This window comes from Neoarius graeffei, chromosome 18 (assembly GCF_027579695.1).
Source record: "Neoarius graeffei isolate fNeoGra1 chromosome 18, fNeoGra1.pri, whole genome shotgun sequence".
Classification (NCBI taxonomy): Eukaryota; Metazoa; Chordata; class Actinopteri; order Siluriformes; family Ariidae; genus Neoarius; species Neoarius graeffei.
Genome location: NC_083586.1, coordinates 53,097,931 through 53,115,934, shown reverse-complemented (window position 1 = coordinate 53,115,934; position 18,004 = coordinate 53,097,931). Strand labels below are relative to the sequence as shown.

Sequence of the window (18,004 nt, the reverse complement as noted above, 5' to 3'; positions counted from 1 at the left end):
TTAAAATGTATACTCGTAATAATAATTTCATTTCTTAAATATCCCGAAGACGGTTTGTATTTTTTGTAATTGTTTATTTCACTTATCACGGAGCGGCTTTTATAATTATTATTAATTATTATGCTCTCTTTTAAAGGGGATGATGAACCTACACCTAAACCAGGTAAAATTCTTATATACTGTATTTAATTTATTTATTTTTATTGGTACACTCTTGATATTACAACAAATGTCTCATATTAGGAATTTCTAAAAACGTTCCAAATGTGTTATCGTGCTGAATATACTCAAATGGTTGCAATAAATTACAGAATTTAGTTTTTTAACATTTCAAGGCATATTATAGTTTGGTGATAGACTTAGATATGCAACTTGACGTAATAGGAACCTTTACGATATGTAGAACAGATAATTGTCTAAAAATGAACTCTGTAATACGTAATTATATGGCATTACATGATCTAAGAGCAGGAACTGGGATCATGTGATTGTATGATTTTGCTTACTGTTTTCATTTTCATACAGCTGAACCACCCAAGACAGGAGGAGGCGGTGAGGTTTCTCTCACACACACACACACACACACACACACACACACACACACACACACACACAAAAAAAAAAAAAAAAAAGTCTTTTAATACACATTGTAAATGTGAGGTGTCTGAGGAAAACCCATCACATGTCTCTGCAGCTGAATTCTGGGAAACAGACAAAAATTATATATGTAAATAGAGGATATTACACTACGGAAGCCGAGAGAGGCCCTTCATATAATCCATATAATTTTTTATTCACCTTGTTATCCCGAGATAACGACATAATTAATTCAGGATCTCGAGAAAACAACACAACTAATTCGAGATCTCAAGAAAACAAAACAATTATTTCATGATCTCGAGTAAACAGCTGAGAAATGGTTCATTCAGGTACGCCAAGAGACTTGTGATATGCTGACTTTGGGGCTATTTCTCATTCTGTATAGACACAACTTTGCTCATTGGAATGTCTGGAATAATCGATCACCTAATAAGGCGATATTTTGATCAGGGGTTGACACAGGGAGAGATTGCATTAAGTCTTTTAATAAGGGATAATTTCAAAATTAGTCCGCGGCACCTCCGCAGAAGACTGGCCCGGCTTCGTCTCTACCGACGGAGATACAGTGATCCAGCTGAGATCATGAAATAACGCTTTTGTTTTCTCGAGATCTCGAATTAGTTGTGTTGTTTTCTCGAGATCCTGAATTAATTATGTCGTTATCTCGGGATAACAAGGCGAATAAAAAAAGATTACATGAAGGGCCTCTCTCGGCTTCCGTATTACACAGTTACACAAAGAGATGAAATTTATCTTCAAGTGCTGAATGTATATATCATGAGTGAGCGAAGCAAACGAGTGATATATTTTACAGCACGAGAAGATAAACTTCATATCTTCTCACCACCGTGAAATGTTCTTTATATTATATGGACACATACACACACACACAAAAAAAAATTTGCAAGTTAATCAGAAGAATTTTAATTTTGAACCGGTTCGCCATTTTGACAACGTGCGTCTAGTCAGCGGGAAAACACTGGGAGTGACGTCATCGGAGTGAAATATCTGGAATTATTATACATACAGGACACTTTTTCAATGGAATAAAAACTATTCCCTTCTAGCGGGTTTCATTCATTTGGTTTGATAGCACACGATATTGTTAGCATATCGCTTATCCTACGTGTATTACGTCACTCTACACAATAGAGAACGAGCGTTGAATATGGTTTACGATATTGCATGGTTGTCAAGACAACATGACGTCACATGTCAGAGACGTAAAACTTCCGCGCTACCGAGCGACTGTGACAATTTGTAAACAGACATGGCCGCCAGGTTTGCTTCGTTAAATACAGAAGATTTTGAGAGAATTTTGAAAGAGAAAGACGCCATGAACACATGAAAGGAATGAGTATGTATAATAATAACAATAATAATAATAATATTGGCTGGCCTTTTTCATTGTATATCAGATATATTCCATTCAGCGACTCGTCTTCGACGCGTTCAATATCATGTTTGCTGAATGGAATATATCTGATATACCACTCAACGCCAGTCAGTATTATTTGAATATGTCACTCAGATCCGTGATGTATTTCATGTGAAAAATGCGCATTTTTCAACATGAGGAGATAAACTTCATATCTTAAAGCCAACGTGGGATTTACTTTTTATTATATCGACACATTCACAAACAAAAATTCCCAAATTTATCAAAACAATTCATCGATTTCCTCACGAGTGACATATAGAGATTTATGACACGGTTTTGGTTCTACATGTCCTAGATGTAGCTCGTATGAAAAATACGAGTGGCGTATTTCCCAGTAAAACACACCTGTCTACGTACTGTATTATATGTAAAATCATCCTAAAGCTGGCCGAGTGGTTAGCGTGTCCACCTCTCGACTGGGCGATTGCGAGTTCTACTTGCGGTCAGGTCATACCAAAGACCATCATAAAAATGGTACCTACTGCCATCTGGCGAGGTGCCGCAATACAGATGTGAGTGGGGAGTCAAACTCTTGTGGTTACCAGAGGACCCCCCCAAACTGTAACCCTAGCTGTATAATTGGCGAGAGTCTGAGGGCTGTAGAGATGAAGATCGGTGCCGCCTTAAGAGCCTAGTTAGTACTGGGATAGGAAACTCCCTGGGCAGACCAGGTCCTGACACAGGAGGGACTCTGACTTTGGTATAAAATCAGGTTTTCACTAACAGAAAACAGTAAAATATTTTACCAAAATGATTTCTATTTTGCACTCTTTTGAAACTTGCCTTGGCTTTTGTCTCCAAGGGCCCGTTTACACGAGGACGCTGTCGGGTAAAAACGACTAAATATTTTATCGGAAGTGCCTTTCGTCTACACGGGGACGGCGTTTCCGAGGCTGAAAAACGGAAAAAATTGAAAACGCCTTCCAAAGTGGATATGTTAAAAACAGCTCCCGTTGCATATCCGTCTAAACTACCCAATACGCGAAACTCTGCTCGGATCTGCTCACGTCGGGTACGTGTTTACGTCATACATATGTCATATACTGTACATGCCAGCCCGGGAAGTAAGAAAGTAAGTAAAAAAGTAAGAGCATGTCTGATTACATCGATCCAACGGACCTTCAAGCTGCTCTGGCAGCTTTAATAAACGTCCAGGAGTCCTTCGAACATCTATACCGAATCTGCACATATACCGTTAATGAACAGAGGCGGGTATAGTATGCTCTTACTTTTTACTTACTTTCTTACTTACCATAGCCAGAGTAGTCAAAGCTTTCGCGGCGCAGATGTGCAGATCAGACAAGACGGAAGACGTTGCGCATGCGTGCAGACATAGCGGAGGTCTTTCACAGCACCGCCTAGCCGCCTGGCATGCACATCTGTGACAGAGCGCAATGCGTCTGTCACTAAACAGCGGTTCCTCCCGCTGGTCATGTTTCAATGGTCAAGTGCAATGGACTAAACCACAGTTGCAAAGACATTCCAAATACAATCTGTGTTGTATGTCTGTTGTGGGTTTGGTAATGGGGGCTTTACAAGTATGTTTTGTTACGGGTACATTTGTTACAACTTTTAGATATGTAAACCTGAAATGTTTGGTACATGTGTTCATAGTAAAAGACGCGACACAGGTTTAAACAGCGCAAGCATTTATTAGTTTTCACTATAAACAATAGCGTGTAAAGATTCATTAAGTGCGCACGTTTAACATCTGAATCCTTTTCTGCTAGAGTTTATCTAACATCAGCCAGAAATGTTTGTAGCCATTTACCTGCTGTAGTCTTCCGGGTGCGGGACCAAACCAGAATGCAGGTCTGAAAGCGCTTTTCAAGGTTTCTTCCGCGATGCGCGGGAAAGCAGCTCATTAGAGCGGAGAGAAATGGTCTAAAAATCTTACGTAAGTGTTTGTTGTAATATTTAAGGTCTGCACATTGTTGTAGGAGTGTAATGCATGCAGTGAAAATGTTTAGAACTGTTAAAATCTGTCTAGATGTGTTGATTGATTTTAATTGTGTTAAGACTGTGCCGTAGTCTTTTAAATATGCGCTGCACTGTTCATTGGGGGGATGGCCTCGGCAGGGAGAGGACGCGTGACTTGAGCTCTGTGTGAGTAATGCCAGAGTAGCCTAGCTTGCGTGGGCATTTTGTCCCAGAATTTTTTTGTTTGTTTGTTTGGTTTTGTCATCAGTGTTTTTTTTGTTTGTCCTGTTTGTGTTAACTGCCGGCTTAAGAATAAAAAGAAAACTATTTTTGTACAAGAATTTTCCTTGTTTTGCTCATCATTCTGACTGACTACTCCATCCGCTCGGCACACTCTATGACATCCAATTGAATTCCACACATTTATGTGTCACCGTATAGACGCAGATTTCCTCCTTGAAAACGGTCGTGTAGACGCGGAAAAAAGTGAGAACGAAAACGGACTTTTGCGTTTTTGTTTCAGACCGTCCCCGTGTAAAGTGGGCCCAAATCTTATTTTTTGTTGCCATGAATTCCACCTCTCAATGTATGGTGCCCCGGTATTGTAGTGAGTCAGTAAACCTCGAGTCCGAGTCCAGTCTTGAGTCCCCAGCGTTCAAGTCCGAGTCATTAAAGAAAACTTCAAGTCGAGTCCACTATTGATCCGAGTCGAGTCCGAGTCCAACACTCCAACCGCACCATTTGACGGCGGCTGTTTCAGCACCATTAACATTAGTTTATTCCTGAACGTGACGTATGAACAGGTGAATGTGCTTCTCTTTATCAGGGAGTGTGAAGTATTCTGTCAGAGATGGTTGGGAGACAGATGTAAGTGCAGGAGGTGTGTTTATTAATACAAGTGATGACGGTAAACAATCCAGAACGGCAGGCAAAATCGTAAAACGGTGAAACGGTCCATCGAGGCACAAGCAGGCAGAATCAAAGACGAGAAACAGGAAATCAGGGATCAGGAAACCAAACAAGGAAATAAGGCTCGATAAGATGTCAGCAACACAACTCAATACTTCGCAAAGTAAGTGTGTTTCCACAGTTTTTATATAGGTGCGCTGATTGCACCTTAAAGGCCATATTCTGGACCAATTTCGTGTTTTTTTTATATGAAAGTATGTCCCTTTACACACTCATCCAGAAGGGTAATTTTGCACAAGGCCATCTGTCTACAGCAGAAAAAAATAAAACGTGTCTGGAAAAATCCCAAGGGAGTCTGGAGCCAGATTCGTGACGTCACCTGCGGAAGCGCCAGCAGGCTGCGAGAGCTTTGCACGGTTTCAGTGCACAGCCTGTGTAGACCAAGCGCTCCCATTTCTCTCTCATTGTCCGGTCTTTTGGGAAACGATGAGTACTAATCCCATCAAGATTGGTGTTGCTACACCCTCCTACGACACATCTGTTAACCATTTTAATAATTACGCAATAACGTTGAAGAAATTTGCAGAAAACCACCAGGTCGTTTTCTCATAAACAAACCAGCGCTGACGTAGGATTCAGAGGGAGGCGTCCCGCACGCGACGTCACGAAAATCAATGTTTGCCGGGAAATCCAAACGCCAAGTTTTTTCAGAGGCGGACCAATTCGCCTCAAATGGCTTGATTTCAACTGAATTTTTCTGGTATTGCGCAAGGTTAAAAAAAATTGCACAAAATGCAAAATGTGACAGATATTTGACCAAAGTTTAATATAAAATAGGAGAATTACATTGATCTTGCTCCTGAATTTTCCGTGATATGCACTTTAATCCTGTGCAGGTGTGAGTCGTTTAAGGCGCGTGCTGTCTGGAGCGTGCCTGAGAGTCTGTCCGATGCACGCGCCAAGGTACGCAGGTGTGACATGCTTGCACAAAATTAGTACAAAATTTAACGTAGACATAAATATCTTATGCCAAATTATTATGGCATGTTACAAAAAAAATAAAGAAGAAAATCAGAGTCTCCAAATTACGAGTCCGAATGCAGTTAATGCCCGAGTGCTCAAATACAAGTCAAGTCACGAGTCCTGTGTTCACCTGTTCTGTGTCTGATTCATGATTAGTTTTCCTTCTTCTATCCTCTGTGTATTATTGCTCTTGGCAAAATCTTGTTTATTGTTATTGTGTGATTGTTTCTTAGCCTTGCTTTCAGAATTCTGTTTGGTTTTTTCCGACCCTCGCCTGTTTCTCTCGGTTTGATTATGGATCATTCCTGTTTCACGCAGTCTGCATGCTGGTACGGTATATTGAACCTCCGTTATAGACATTAACTATTTAACTGACTGTATTAATTCAGTCCGTTTACCTTAATACGTCTAAAACCTTGCTACTGAAGTGCACTATATTTTATGATTCGATCGTTGCTGGATTGCGAAATGTATACATGACTATACAGCTCATCAGAATATCTGAAATGATCCTGTGCTGTCAAACCATCATCATCATCATCATCAAAACGGAGATGGTGGACAACATTTCCAAAAAAAAGGTAAATATATATATTTAGTCGGGTGGCATGGTGGTGTAGTGGTTAGCGCTGTTGCCTCACAGCAAAAAGGTCTGGGTTCGAGCCCCGTGGCCGGCGAGGGCCTTTCTGTGTGGAGTTTGCATGTTGTCCGCGTGGGTTTCCTCCGGGTGCTCCGGTTTCCCCCACAGTCCAAAGACATGCAGGTTAGGTTAACTGGTGACTCTAAATTGACCGTAGGTGTGAATGTGAGTGTGAATGGTTGTCTGTGTCTATGTGTCAGCCCTGTGATGACCTGGCGACTTGTCCAGGGTGTACCCCGCCTTTCGCCCGTAGTCAGCTGGGATAGGCTCCAGCTTGCCTGCGACCCTGTAGAACAGGATAAAGCGGCTAATGAGATGAGATGAGATATATTTAGTCTCAAACTCTGACCGTGTGAAGGGTTTTCACAGGCTGCCACACACTATGTGAGCGTTTCTATAGAAAACTCTGAGTTTCTCTGTTTTTTTTTCTGTTCCCAGGCCTTGACCTTGAAGATGCTCTCCTTCCAGGTATAATTTTAATCACTGCTACGTCTCAAACCAGTTAAAAGCAAGTTGTTATGAAGCAAAGGTCTTTCCTTTAGCTGTGAAACTATCTCAGAAATCTGCTTCATTGCTTCCTTCTCACGATTGCACGTTAAAATTTCTTTTTTTTTTTTAATAGACCTCGAAGACCCAGTAACTGAAGGTAAGAATACACACACGCAAACATGTGCACACACACAAATAATTTCATAATTTCTCTCAAATAAATCTCTAATGTTATCATCTACGGTATCACGTTCTTTGATTTGGCTGCGTTTAACCAGTCAACACACTCCATGTCTGCAAATTCAGCGACACTTGCCCCTTTTCCACCAGGGCTGGTTCGGGGCCAGTGCTTAGTTTGGAACCGGGTTTTCTGTTTCCACTGACAAAGAACTGGCTCTGGGGCCAGAAAAACCGGTTCCAGGCTAGCACCAACTCTCTGCTGGGCCAGAGGAAAGAACCGCTTACGTCAGCGGGGGGGCGGAGTTGTTAAGACCAACAATAACAAGACCGCGAAAGATCGCCATTTTTAAGCGACGAGAAGCAGCAGCTGTACAAACGCGAAGTCATCCATTATTGTTATTATTATTATTGTTGTTGCTGCTGCTGCTGCTTCCGTGTTGTTTTTGCTTTGATATTCGTGCCAAGGTTTATGCAAACGTAGCGACGTAACTGACGTATACAGCGACGTAATGACGTGGCTTCCCTTAGCACCGCGAGCTATGGAAAAGCAAACTGGTTCTCAGCTGGCTCGCAAGTTGAACGAGTTGTGAACCAGCACCAGCCCCGAACCAGCCCTGGAACTGATTTGGTGGAAAAGGGGTAACTTAGGACTGTATGAATTCTTACTAGTGATGATTCTAATGTTATTATTATTGCAACTTAAAGGTGCAGTTTGCTGTTTTATAAAAGATTTTGTTGACCTCCAGAATTGTAGCATTCATAAAGGCACCTTTTTAAGGAAAAACTTTGCAATCGCTTTGTTTGTAGGTCACGAATCTGGGGCTAGTTTCTTCATTTCAGGTTTCTCTTTACGTTTTTCTGGCTCCACGCCCAGCCTTAACACAATTGCTCAGTTCTCCGTCTTTTCTTCAAAAAGCAACCTGTGATGAGTACAGCATATCTACAGAGAGGGTTTGTCAATTGTGCGAAGTCTTGGCAGTCTATTTCTTGTAGATGTGATTCACCTTACAGGCAGCAGAGGGCTCTAAACTTTACAGACTGCCCCTTTAACGGGGTACCAGATATAATATATACAGTTGCTGATGTGACAAAGTAACGTATTCTTAAGTATTCTATCAAATTTATAGACTAGAAAACAACGAAATATCTTGGTAATTGTAAATATAATAGTCGGTACGCTAAACCGCACAAGAGTCGCCATTTTTAAAAGACCGTGACGTCAGCGCTACCCACTGCACTAGCGGAACTCTCTGAAATAGAGGAGATAAGCGTGTAATCATGGCGTCGGGCGCATCAAGTGAAAGCGACAGCTCTGTCGAATCATACGAAGAGATCCCGCAAGACACACTGCAAGCAGGCTATGGCTTAGAAGGGTATCAGTTTGAACCTAGGAGAGGTACTCTCGACTCCGGTGATGAAATAAGAGAAGAAAGCTGAGACTGATGCTGACCATGGGCATGGCGAGCGTGGGGCAGAGCGTCTGCGTGCAGGTGACACGGCGTGGTGCTCGTGCGGAAAATGTAACGTGGAGTTGCTCACGAGTCCAGCAGAATTTATTTGCTGCAATGAGATAGGCGCCACCCGTGGACTTGCGAAATCGTCGCAAGAGGCAGAAACAGGTATTTCACACGTGCTATTCCCAACCTCAATGAGCCAACACAACTGGGCACATACATACGTCATGAGCGTTACGCAGAGAAAATGAACGTGCATTCTGATTGGATAAAATTAATATCATGGCGGGCTGTTCAAACTGCGGAAATAGTTTGCTCGAGCTACTTTCAAAACACTATAACTTTCCAACCTTAGAACAAAAAACTTTTCTAGGTCTTGAATAAGGTTCGTTAATGTGTGTTTTATTGTTATATTTACTCTATATATTGCCCTCTGTTCCCCTTTAAGCAGCAATGCAATAACGTTTCTCTTCTAGTTGGGGTGAGGTTTTTTTTTTTCCAAATATTAAGACTTTGACATTGTATGTTTCTGCAGCTCCAAAGCAACCTGTCATTCCACCAAATGATGGAGGTAAGGACCCTATGATATACCGTATATGTGTGTGTGTTTGTTTCTGTGTTGTCAATCCTGTTAACGTTCTTTATGTTTATAGGTGCCTTTAGTGATTCAGATCTTAATATTGATGGACACAAACCTGATCCTGGCCAAGGGGGTCGGTCTAGAGGTATGTGCTCATCTCTCTGGTTCTTTTTTTTTGCTCTGTATTCTCCATTGATCAAATCAGAACTGAACATTATTTCATTTTCATAACCAGAACATGAGCAGTGAATAATAAAAAAAAAAGACAATAAACTGTTTACACTTCAGTGCAAAATATTCCACGATATCGAGTCGTACATGAGCTGATAGCCGTGTACGACAAGATTGAGTGGAATAACTGTTTTATTCTATCCACATTCACTGGATTTTCAGAAATGGGGCATTTTTATTTTTACTTTTTGCAAATTTGATACATAAAAACTTTATACGAAACGTCCGACAAAATCATTTCTGGCGAAATGACAGGAGCAATTTGTGAAAAATGCGATGATAGTAATAATAATAATAATAATTTTTGGGCGGCACGGTGGTGTAGTGGTTAGCGCTGTTGCCTCACAGCAAGAAGGTCCGGGTTCGAGCCCCGTGGCCGGCGAGGGCCTTTCTGTGTGGAGTTTGCATGTTCTCCCCGTGTCCGCGTAAATTTCCTCCGGGTGCTCCGGTTTCCCCCACAGTCCAAAGACATGCAGGTTAGGTTAACTGGTGACTCTGAATTGAGCGTAGGTGTGAATGTGAGTGTGAATGGTTGTCTGTGTCTATGTGTCAGCCCTGTGATGACCTGGCGACTTGTCCAGGGTGTACCCCGCCTTTCACCCGTAGTCAGCTGGGATAGGCTCCAGCTTGCCTGCGACCCTGTAGAACAGGATAAAGCGGCTACAGATAATGAGATGAGATGAGGAAAAAAAGTTGTGTTCTTACCATCAAATACTTTTATTCCACATTTTGTTGCTCTTTTTGTATTTTTCGTGATTTTGTTTTCGAGTAGTTTTTATTTCGTCCTCGGTTGGTTCAGCAACACGCGCCGCCGTTTTGTTTTTCTCTACTCACGGTATATGAGCTGATATCCTAGTAGTTGAGTAGCCAATCAGAGCGCACAATTACTCATATCCAGTGAATGTGGATAGAATAAAATCTCGTCTCGTCTTCTTCCGCTTTATCCGGGACCGGGTCGCGGAGGCAGCAGTCTAAGCAGGGAAGCCCAAACTTCCCTTTCCCCAGACACCTCGGCCAGCTCCTCGGGAAGAACACCGAGGCGTTCCCAGGCCAGCCGAGAGACATAGTCCCTCCAGCGTGTCCTGGGTCTTCCCCGGGGCCTCCCCCCGGGGGGACATGCCTGGAACACCTCCCCAGGGAGGCGTCCAGGAGGCATCCGAAAAAGATGCCTGAGCCACCTCAGCTGATTCCTCTCAATGTGGAGGAGCAGCGGCTCTACTCCGAGCTCCTCCCAAGTGACTGTGCTTCTCACCCTATCTCTAAGGGAGCGCCCAGCCACCCTGCGAAGGAAACTCATTTCGGCCGCTTGTATCTTGTTCTTTCGGTCATTACCCAAAGCTCATGACCATAGGTGAGAGTCGGAACGTAGATCGACCGTTAAATTGAGAGCTTCGCCTTTTGGCTCAGCTCCTTCTTCACCACAACGGACCGGTAAAGCGACCGTATCACTGCGGAGGCTGCACCGATCCGCCTGTCGATCTCGCGCTCCATCCTTCCCTCACTCGTGAACAAGATCCCGAGATACTTAAACTCCTCCACTTGAGGCAGGACTTCTCCACCAACCTGGAGAGGGCAAGCCACCCTTTTCCGGTCGAGAACCATGGCCATGACCATGGGATAGAATAAAATATAATATAGTATTAGTGAAATAATAATAAAAAAAAACCAAACCTTGAGCTTTCTTTTACGAAGCCGAGCCAAATATGTTATCTGTGATTACCAAAGTGAAAATTGTCGTCTATTGATCTGTTAAATAACCTTTTAAAGACACAGGAAGGAATCTTTGAGATTCCATATACAGACGACGTGTTCTACACAGCTGTACATCCTGCATATACACCAGAGGCAACTTATAGAGTATCAAGAGTATAGAATTGACTGCAGGACTATAAATGTATTGTTGAACTCTGTGCACATTAATAATTCAGCGAGCAATGTCACTAAAATGTTGCCCGCATGTTTAGTCCCTGTATCGTTGTGGATTATTCCCCATCTGTTCTGTCTGTACAGAGTGTCTACATACATGTCAACCTTTGGTCAATCAAACCTGTATAACCAACCTCCAAAATCCGTATTTCCCTTATAAAATCTGTATAAGATGCAAATTAAAATAATTTACCTAAAATTTGAATGATAATTAACAATGATATATCCCAGTTACTTTTTATTCAATATTAATAACAATAAACCGTCAGAATGAATACAAAGCTCCAATGTTTGACAAAAACACAAAGTGTTATCAGTGTAGTTACGAAGGAAATACTTCGTTGTTTGGAGACAGGTTTCACCGAGCGGCTATTATGCGCGAGACTTCATATTAGCCACAAAGTCAGGAAAATCTGTTCGTAAAATTACGTTATAATGACCAAATACAATGAAAAGTATTTTTCCAGTCTCACCTGTGAAAGGTAATCCCATGTGATCTCGTTTGGACGGTAAACCTGTTGGTACAGTTAAACGCAGCACATGAATGAGGCATCTTTATTCTCGGCTACTGTCTAGACGCTGTACCAGAGACGGCTGAACAATCTCCACTTTGCCACATCCAATATGGCGGCGAGGATGACGTATGATTCTACGCAGAAGGTGGCGTCTATGTTTATATGTCTATGACTTCCCGGTTGGCGGGATTCTCGCAATGCGGTGTGCGCATGATCAAAAGTGGAACGAAGTCTCGCTACCACAAGATAACGCGCGATTTCATAAGACTCTTTACTGGCTGTCTGTGGCGTACAGTACGCTTGTAAATGTTATGCGCTCTTTTATCATCGTGGGAATTGATTATAGCTCTAAATAAATATTGAAGTTTTTTTTAAAGAATCCGTATAACTTTATTTATACGCCCGTATACTACATTTATTGAATCAAATCTGTATAAAATACGGACATTCCGTATAGGTTGACATGTATGTGTCTAATCACTCGTCTGTGTCTCGGTGATGGCATGACGGCGCAGTAGCATCATTATCTCTTTAAGCTCATGTTTTGGTTACTTGCATTGTTTGTTATTTGTTATACTATAATTATAACTGTGTGCCATGAGTCACAAAATTGAGTCACTCACTTTGTGAAATGTGAATTTAATTGCATTTAATCTAAACCTTAAAGGAAACTTAAATTTTGTCGTGTATTTGAGTTACCTTTAAGACCAGCCCTTAAATTTCGGAGGAAATTTAAGCAACTTTACTGAACTTTTTAAGTTAATTAAACATACTAGTAACTTTAAGACCCTTTATTGGTATTCTTAAAAGTATTCATGACTTTAAGTACATTTAAATGTTAAATTTAGTAACTTTAACTAAGTGATGTCTTAAACGCTCTTTTTAACAGCATTTCGTTGCCTGTAAGAAGTCAGGGAAAGCCACTTAAAGTTATTTCGTAAACTTTTAGGGTACTTTAAGAATATCTTAAAGCTAGACTGCCTTTCAGATTTTTCAGGTTTAGGTCATAAATTTTCCCCGACAACAAATTATTCTTGTTTAGTGGACTGAAAGCTACTGAATTCGAATCACAGACTTCCAATTTTATTAGTTTTTTAAAAATAGAACAATTAATGAATTTAGAGCCACGCGGCCCTAAATTTTCCGCTATTTTTTCCTGCTTCACCATGACCCAGTATAAGATACTACATCGGGGTGGGCAATTATTTTTTCCATGGGGCCGCATGAGAAACAGAAAATTTTGTGGAGGGCCGGACCAAAAGGCTGAACTAAATTCTGCATAATATTAATTGTATTTCTTTATATAAAGCAATAAATAACATTGTTTTTACAAGCTGCTAAGACTGGTAAGAGTATGGAAAAAACGAGGCTGCCTTACAAAAAATGTCATTTATTCAATCAAATTTCCCAAAACAACGGTTAACAAAATGTCAACGTTTGTACCATTTTTTTTCAGTCACATTCACCCCAAAACACAATAAAGACATCACAATATTGTCTTTCTACTCCAAATATCAAGCAAGACGCATCATATTATAATAATGATGCCCACATTTGTAGTCTAATCACCTCATTTGGTGTTTTTCAGTTTTTTATTTGTTCAGTGAGAGAACTCTAGTCTCTGTTGGTCTTTAACGAGTGCATCAGAGTCAGGTTGAATGTCTGAGGTGGAGATGCGAAGCACAGCTGACAGATGATCATCAGTCGATTCGGTGTAGGGATCAGATCTACAGATCGGCTCGGGCTCCGGCGCCTGCTGGTGACGTCACACTATGTGATTGGCTGGACCGTTTGAAGGATGACATACAAGTTTGTGGTTGGTCTGGACAAATTACGGAAGTACACTACCGTTCAAAAGTTTGGGGTCACTTTGAAATGTCCTTATTTTTGAAAGAAAAGCACTGTTCTTTTCAATGAAGATCACTTTAAACTAATCAGAAATCCACTCTATACATTGCTAATGTGGTAAATGACTATTCTAGCTGCAAATGTCTGGTTTTTGGTGCAATATCTCCATAGGTGTATAGAGGCCCATTTCCAGCAACTCTCACTCCAGTGTTCTAATGGTACAATGTGTTTGCTCATTGCCTCAGAAGGCTAATGGATGATTAGAAAACCCTTGTACAATCATGTTAGCACAGCTGAAAACAGTTGAGCTCTTTAGAGAAGCTATAAAACTGACCTTCCTTTGAGCAGATTGAGTTTCTGGAGCATCACATTTGTGGGCTCGATTAAATGCTCAAAATGGCCAGAAAAATGTCTTGACTATATTTTCTATTCATTTTACAACTTATGGTGGTAAATAAAAGTGTGACTTTTCATGGAAAACACAAAATTGTCTGGGTGACCCCAAACTTTTGAACGGTAGTGTAGTTATCACGAGATTAGGGTTCGTCGGATTTCATGTCATGTTCATGTCGCGCGCATTGCGTTTTTGTTGAACACAACTTCAGAATAAAAGCAATGCACATTCAGTCCATGCATGAGGTAAAATTAGAAAATACGTTTATTTTGTAATTTCTAATTAACCTTACGCGGGCCGGTCAGAATGAACCAAAGGGCCGGATGCGGCCCGCGGGCCGTAAAATGCCCAGGTCTGTACTACATCATGCATGACGTGGTGGGCTTTCCCCGTTCGCGCAAGGCATTGTGGGATACAAATTTGAAACAGGAGAGAAAAATGGAGGACGTGAGTGTGCGAATGAAACGTGAAAGACTGACTACAGGAACGGAAAGAAAGCAAGAAGAAAAGACATTATGTTATATACGAAGGAAAGGAAACGCAGGACCAAACTAATAAATATCGGCGCTCAGCGAGCACCTCGGAGTGATCAGCTGTTCGTTTAGCGACAGAATGATGGAACTGTCAGCGCACGCTCAAAGGTAAACCTGCGCATGCGCAGACACACATGGACTTCATCTGTCTGCTTGACTGCATGAAGCGAGCTATTTCATGCACATTATTTGCTTTAATCCCCTCAAATTAAATAACTTCCCAGTTACAGAATGGCCTGGTATTTTGTGAGATATTACAGAAATAAACATCTCTCACAATGACCAAATTTCAGAGGGAACTAAATTTCACCGATTTTATGAAATCGAAAGGCCGTCTAGCTTTAAACATTTCTACCCTGATGTAATTTTACCTAATCTAGATAGCAAACTAGACGAGTTAGTTAGCCAATGCTAGCTAGGATTGCTTAGGGTGTTGTTATGGTTACCGTGCGTGAAAGCATCCTAAAACAGTTATTTTATTGTTATGGTTTCAATTTGTAAATGTGTTTTTCAGTGCATTCAAGACTGAAGTACTGTTATTTATGTCTTTCTTTTTTCTTGATGTTTCTGTTTCTGGTTGTAGCCAATTCTGGGGACACCACAGGTAAGTTTTTTTTTTTTTTTCAACAACAATACAGCACATGGGAAATTTGATAAGAATTTGCAAAGCTTTTCTAATTGTCCCTGAAATTCAAAGATGATTTGTAAACTCCTATTAACTGATTCCTCTTCGTGTTGAATTTGTTCGTATAATCCTAAACATTTTAGTTTTTATCTCATTTTTCCATTTAAAACCGAGTCTGGACCCATTGCATAAACTTTTCGGCACGGAACCTTCATTTTAAGCTCAGTAGCTAATTTACTAGTTTATCTGCTATTAAATAAATGGTTAAGAAAATGACTATACAGGTTGAGATTCGGGGCGGCACGGTGGTGTAGTGGTTAGCGCTGTCGCCTCACAGCAAGAAGGTCCGGGTTCGAGCCCCGTGGCCGGCGAGGGCCTTTCTGTGTGGAGTTTGCATGTTCTCCCCGTGTCCGCGTGGGTTTCCTCCGGGTGCTCCGGTTTCCCCCACAGCCCAAAGACATGCAGGTTAGGTTAACTGGTGACTCTAAATTGAGCGTAGGTGTGAATGTGAGTGTGAATGGTTGTCTGTGTCTATGTGTCAGCCCTGTGATGACCTGGCGACTTGTCCAGGGTGTACCCCGCCTTTCGCCCGTAGTCAGCTGGGATAGGCTCCAGCTTGCCTGTGACCCTGTAGAAGGATAAAGCGGCTACAGATAATGAGATGAGATGAGAGGTTGAGATTCGTGCTGGAATCCCACTTGACAGATACTCGCTGGTTACTCGCACTTCAGTCATATTTGAAAACGTTCTCAAAACATCTTCGCATGCATAGTCATAAATCCTGGCACTTCTTATGAGAATAAAGATAGAAAGATGTCTGTGGACTTTATTAGTTGGATTTCTTTTATGAGTGATTCCACGCTTATGGGTACTGAAATGGGGACATGAACTTATTCACCTAAAACCATTTCTTTTTTTACCATCAGGTCACAAAACATGTAATCTTTAATGAATGATATGTTAAAAGATAACTGTAATTTTCTGAGATGTAATAAAAACATATTTATATGCCAAAGTCAAGCCTATGAGTTCCAAAATGATGTCTGTTCCATTACTTCTGTTACGATTGTCCATCTCGCGTGTATTACAAATTAATTACAATCTAGCTCTATACCATGTTAATCTTATTGAAAGAATGTGTATGTTTATTCTACTACACATGTTTATTAATTATATTTGCTAAAACATCACCTTCCTATGTTTCAAAAAGTAATTCTTCATTGTTAAAATTGAGAATATATATGTCCACAACACTTCTGTTACGTTCTGACTTTGGCACATAAATATGTTTTTATTACATCTCAGAAAATTAAAGTTATCTTTTAACATATCATTCATTAAAGATTACATGTTTTGTGACCTGATGGTAAAAAAAAAGAAATGGTTTTAGGTGAATTTTTAAAAATAAGTTCATGTCCCCATTTCAGTACCCATAAGCGTGGAATCACTCATATAACATATTACAAGTTATTATTCTACACAGACGTTTTTAAAGGTTTAAAATAACATGATCTGGGATGAATTAAGTAGATGAAATGTGATGGTTCAAAAGTAAAGGCTTTTCATGGTTTCAATACAATGAAAAACACTTGAAAGCTGTGATGTTTGTTGGTAGAGGAAGGAAGTATAAAAAGGCAGGAAGTTGTGCTGTTGTGGGGTGAGGGCACACTTAGTCAGAGAGGCATGAGGGAGGATTCTGGTTAAATGCAGAGATATGAGAATTTTTATACAGGTGTAGTGGTTAGCGCTGTCGCCTCACAGCAAGAAGGTTCCGGGTTCGAACCCAGTGGCCGGCGGGGGCCTTTCTGTGTGGAGTTTGCATGTTCTCCCCGTGTCTGCGTGGGTTTCCTCTGGGTGCTCCGGTTTCCCCCACAGTCCAAAAAGACATGCAGTTAGGTTAACGTGGGGCGGCCTTGGGCTGAGGTGCCCTTGAGCAAGGTACCGAACCCCTGACTGCTCCCCGGGCGCTCTGGTGTGGCTGCCCACTGCTCTGAGTGTGTGCGTGTGTTCACTGCTTCAGATGGGTTAAATGCAGAGGATGAATTTCACTGTGCTTGAAGTGTGCAGGTGACGAATAAAGGTTTCTTTTCTTTAAAAAGTTTGTACACCCCTTCTCTACTCATTCATAGGTTTTTCTGTATTTTAATTCTGTATTTTCTACATTGTAGAACAATACTGAAGACATCAAAACTATGAAATAACATATGGAACATACAGTATACTATATATATATATATATATATATATATATATATATATATATATATATATGTTATTTACCAGCTGGAAGGTCCGTATTGTGAAATACCGTGACCGAGGTCTTGAAAGTACTGACCGAGGCCCTCTGGGCCAAGGTCAGTATTCAAGGCCGACCTTAAACTGGTAAATAATATATTTATTTTTTTCTTTACCAAATTCTAACAGAAAACGAGAGCACCCGAAAGGGAAAACCGAGCCGAGCCGCCATTTTGAATCCTCATTCATGGCTGTAATGCAAATGGCTTCCTCCTCGGTATACAAGTGCACTTCCATGTCAGGAAAAAAAAAACAACTACATTTTGCCGCCTATGTAGTCCCCTATTTATACTAATAGGAGTCATTCAGGATTCAGCCATGTTTTTGCTCGGCGTTAGCAACAGTTACAGGTTTTTGGCTTTCTCCTGAAATGTTTTCTTTTATTTCTTCTTCCTCAGGGT

At 41.0% G+C, this 18,004-nt stretch overlaps 1 protein-coding gene across 2 annotated transcripts in view; it reads left to right on the top strand.

The window, feature by feature from the left end:
• cd99 (CD99 molecule) overlaps positions 1-18,004 on the top strand; it is a 100,504-nt gene that overhangs the window by 35,678 nt on the left and 46,822 nt on the right. For both annotated transcript variants that reach the window (XM_060898993.1, XM_060898994.1), the window contains exons 6-12: positions 137-163; positions 526-552; positions 6,972-7,001; positions 7,156-7,179; positions 9,192-9,227; positions 9,310-9,381; positions 15,267-15,287. In XM_060898993.1, coding sequence (XP_060754976.1) covers positions 137-163; positions 526-552; positions 6,972-7,001; positions 7,156-7,179; positions 9,192-9,227; positions 9,310-9,381; positions 15,267-15,287 — 237 coding nt within the window. The remainder of the gene's footprint in view (positions 1-136; positions 164-525; positions 553-6,971; positions 7,002-7,155; positions 7,180-9,191; positions 9,228-9,309; positions 9,382-15,266; positions 15,288-18,004) is intronic.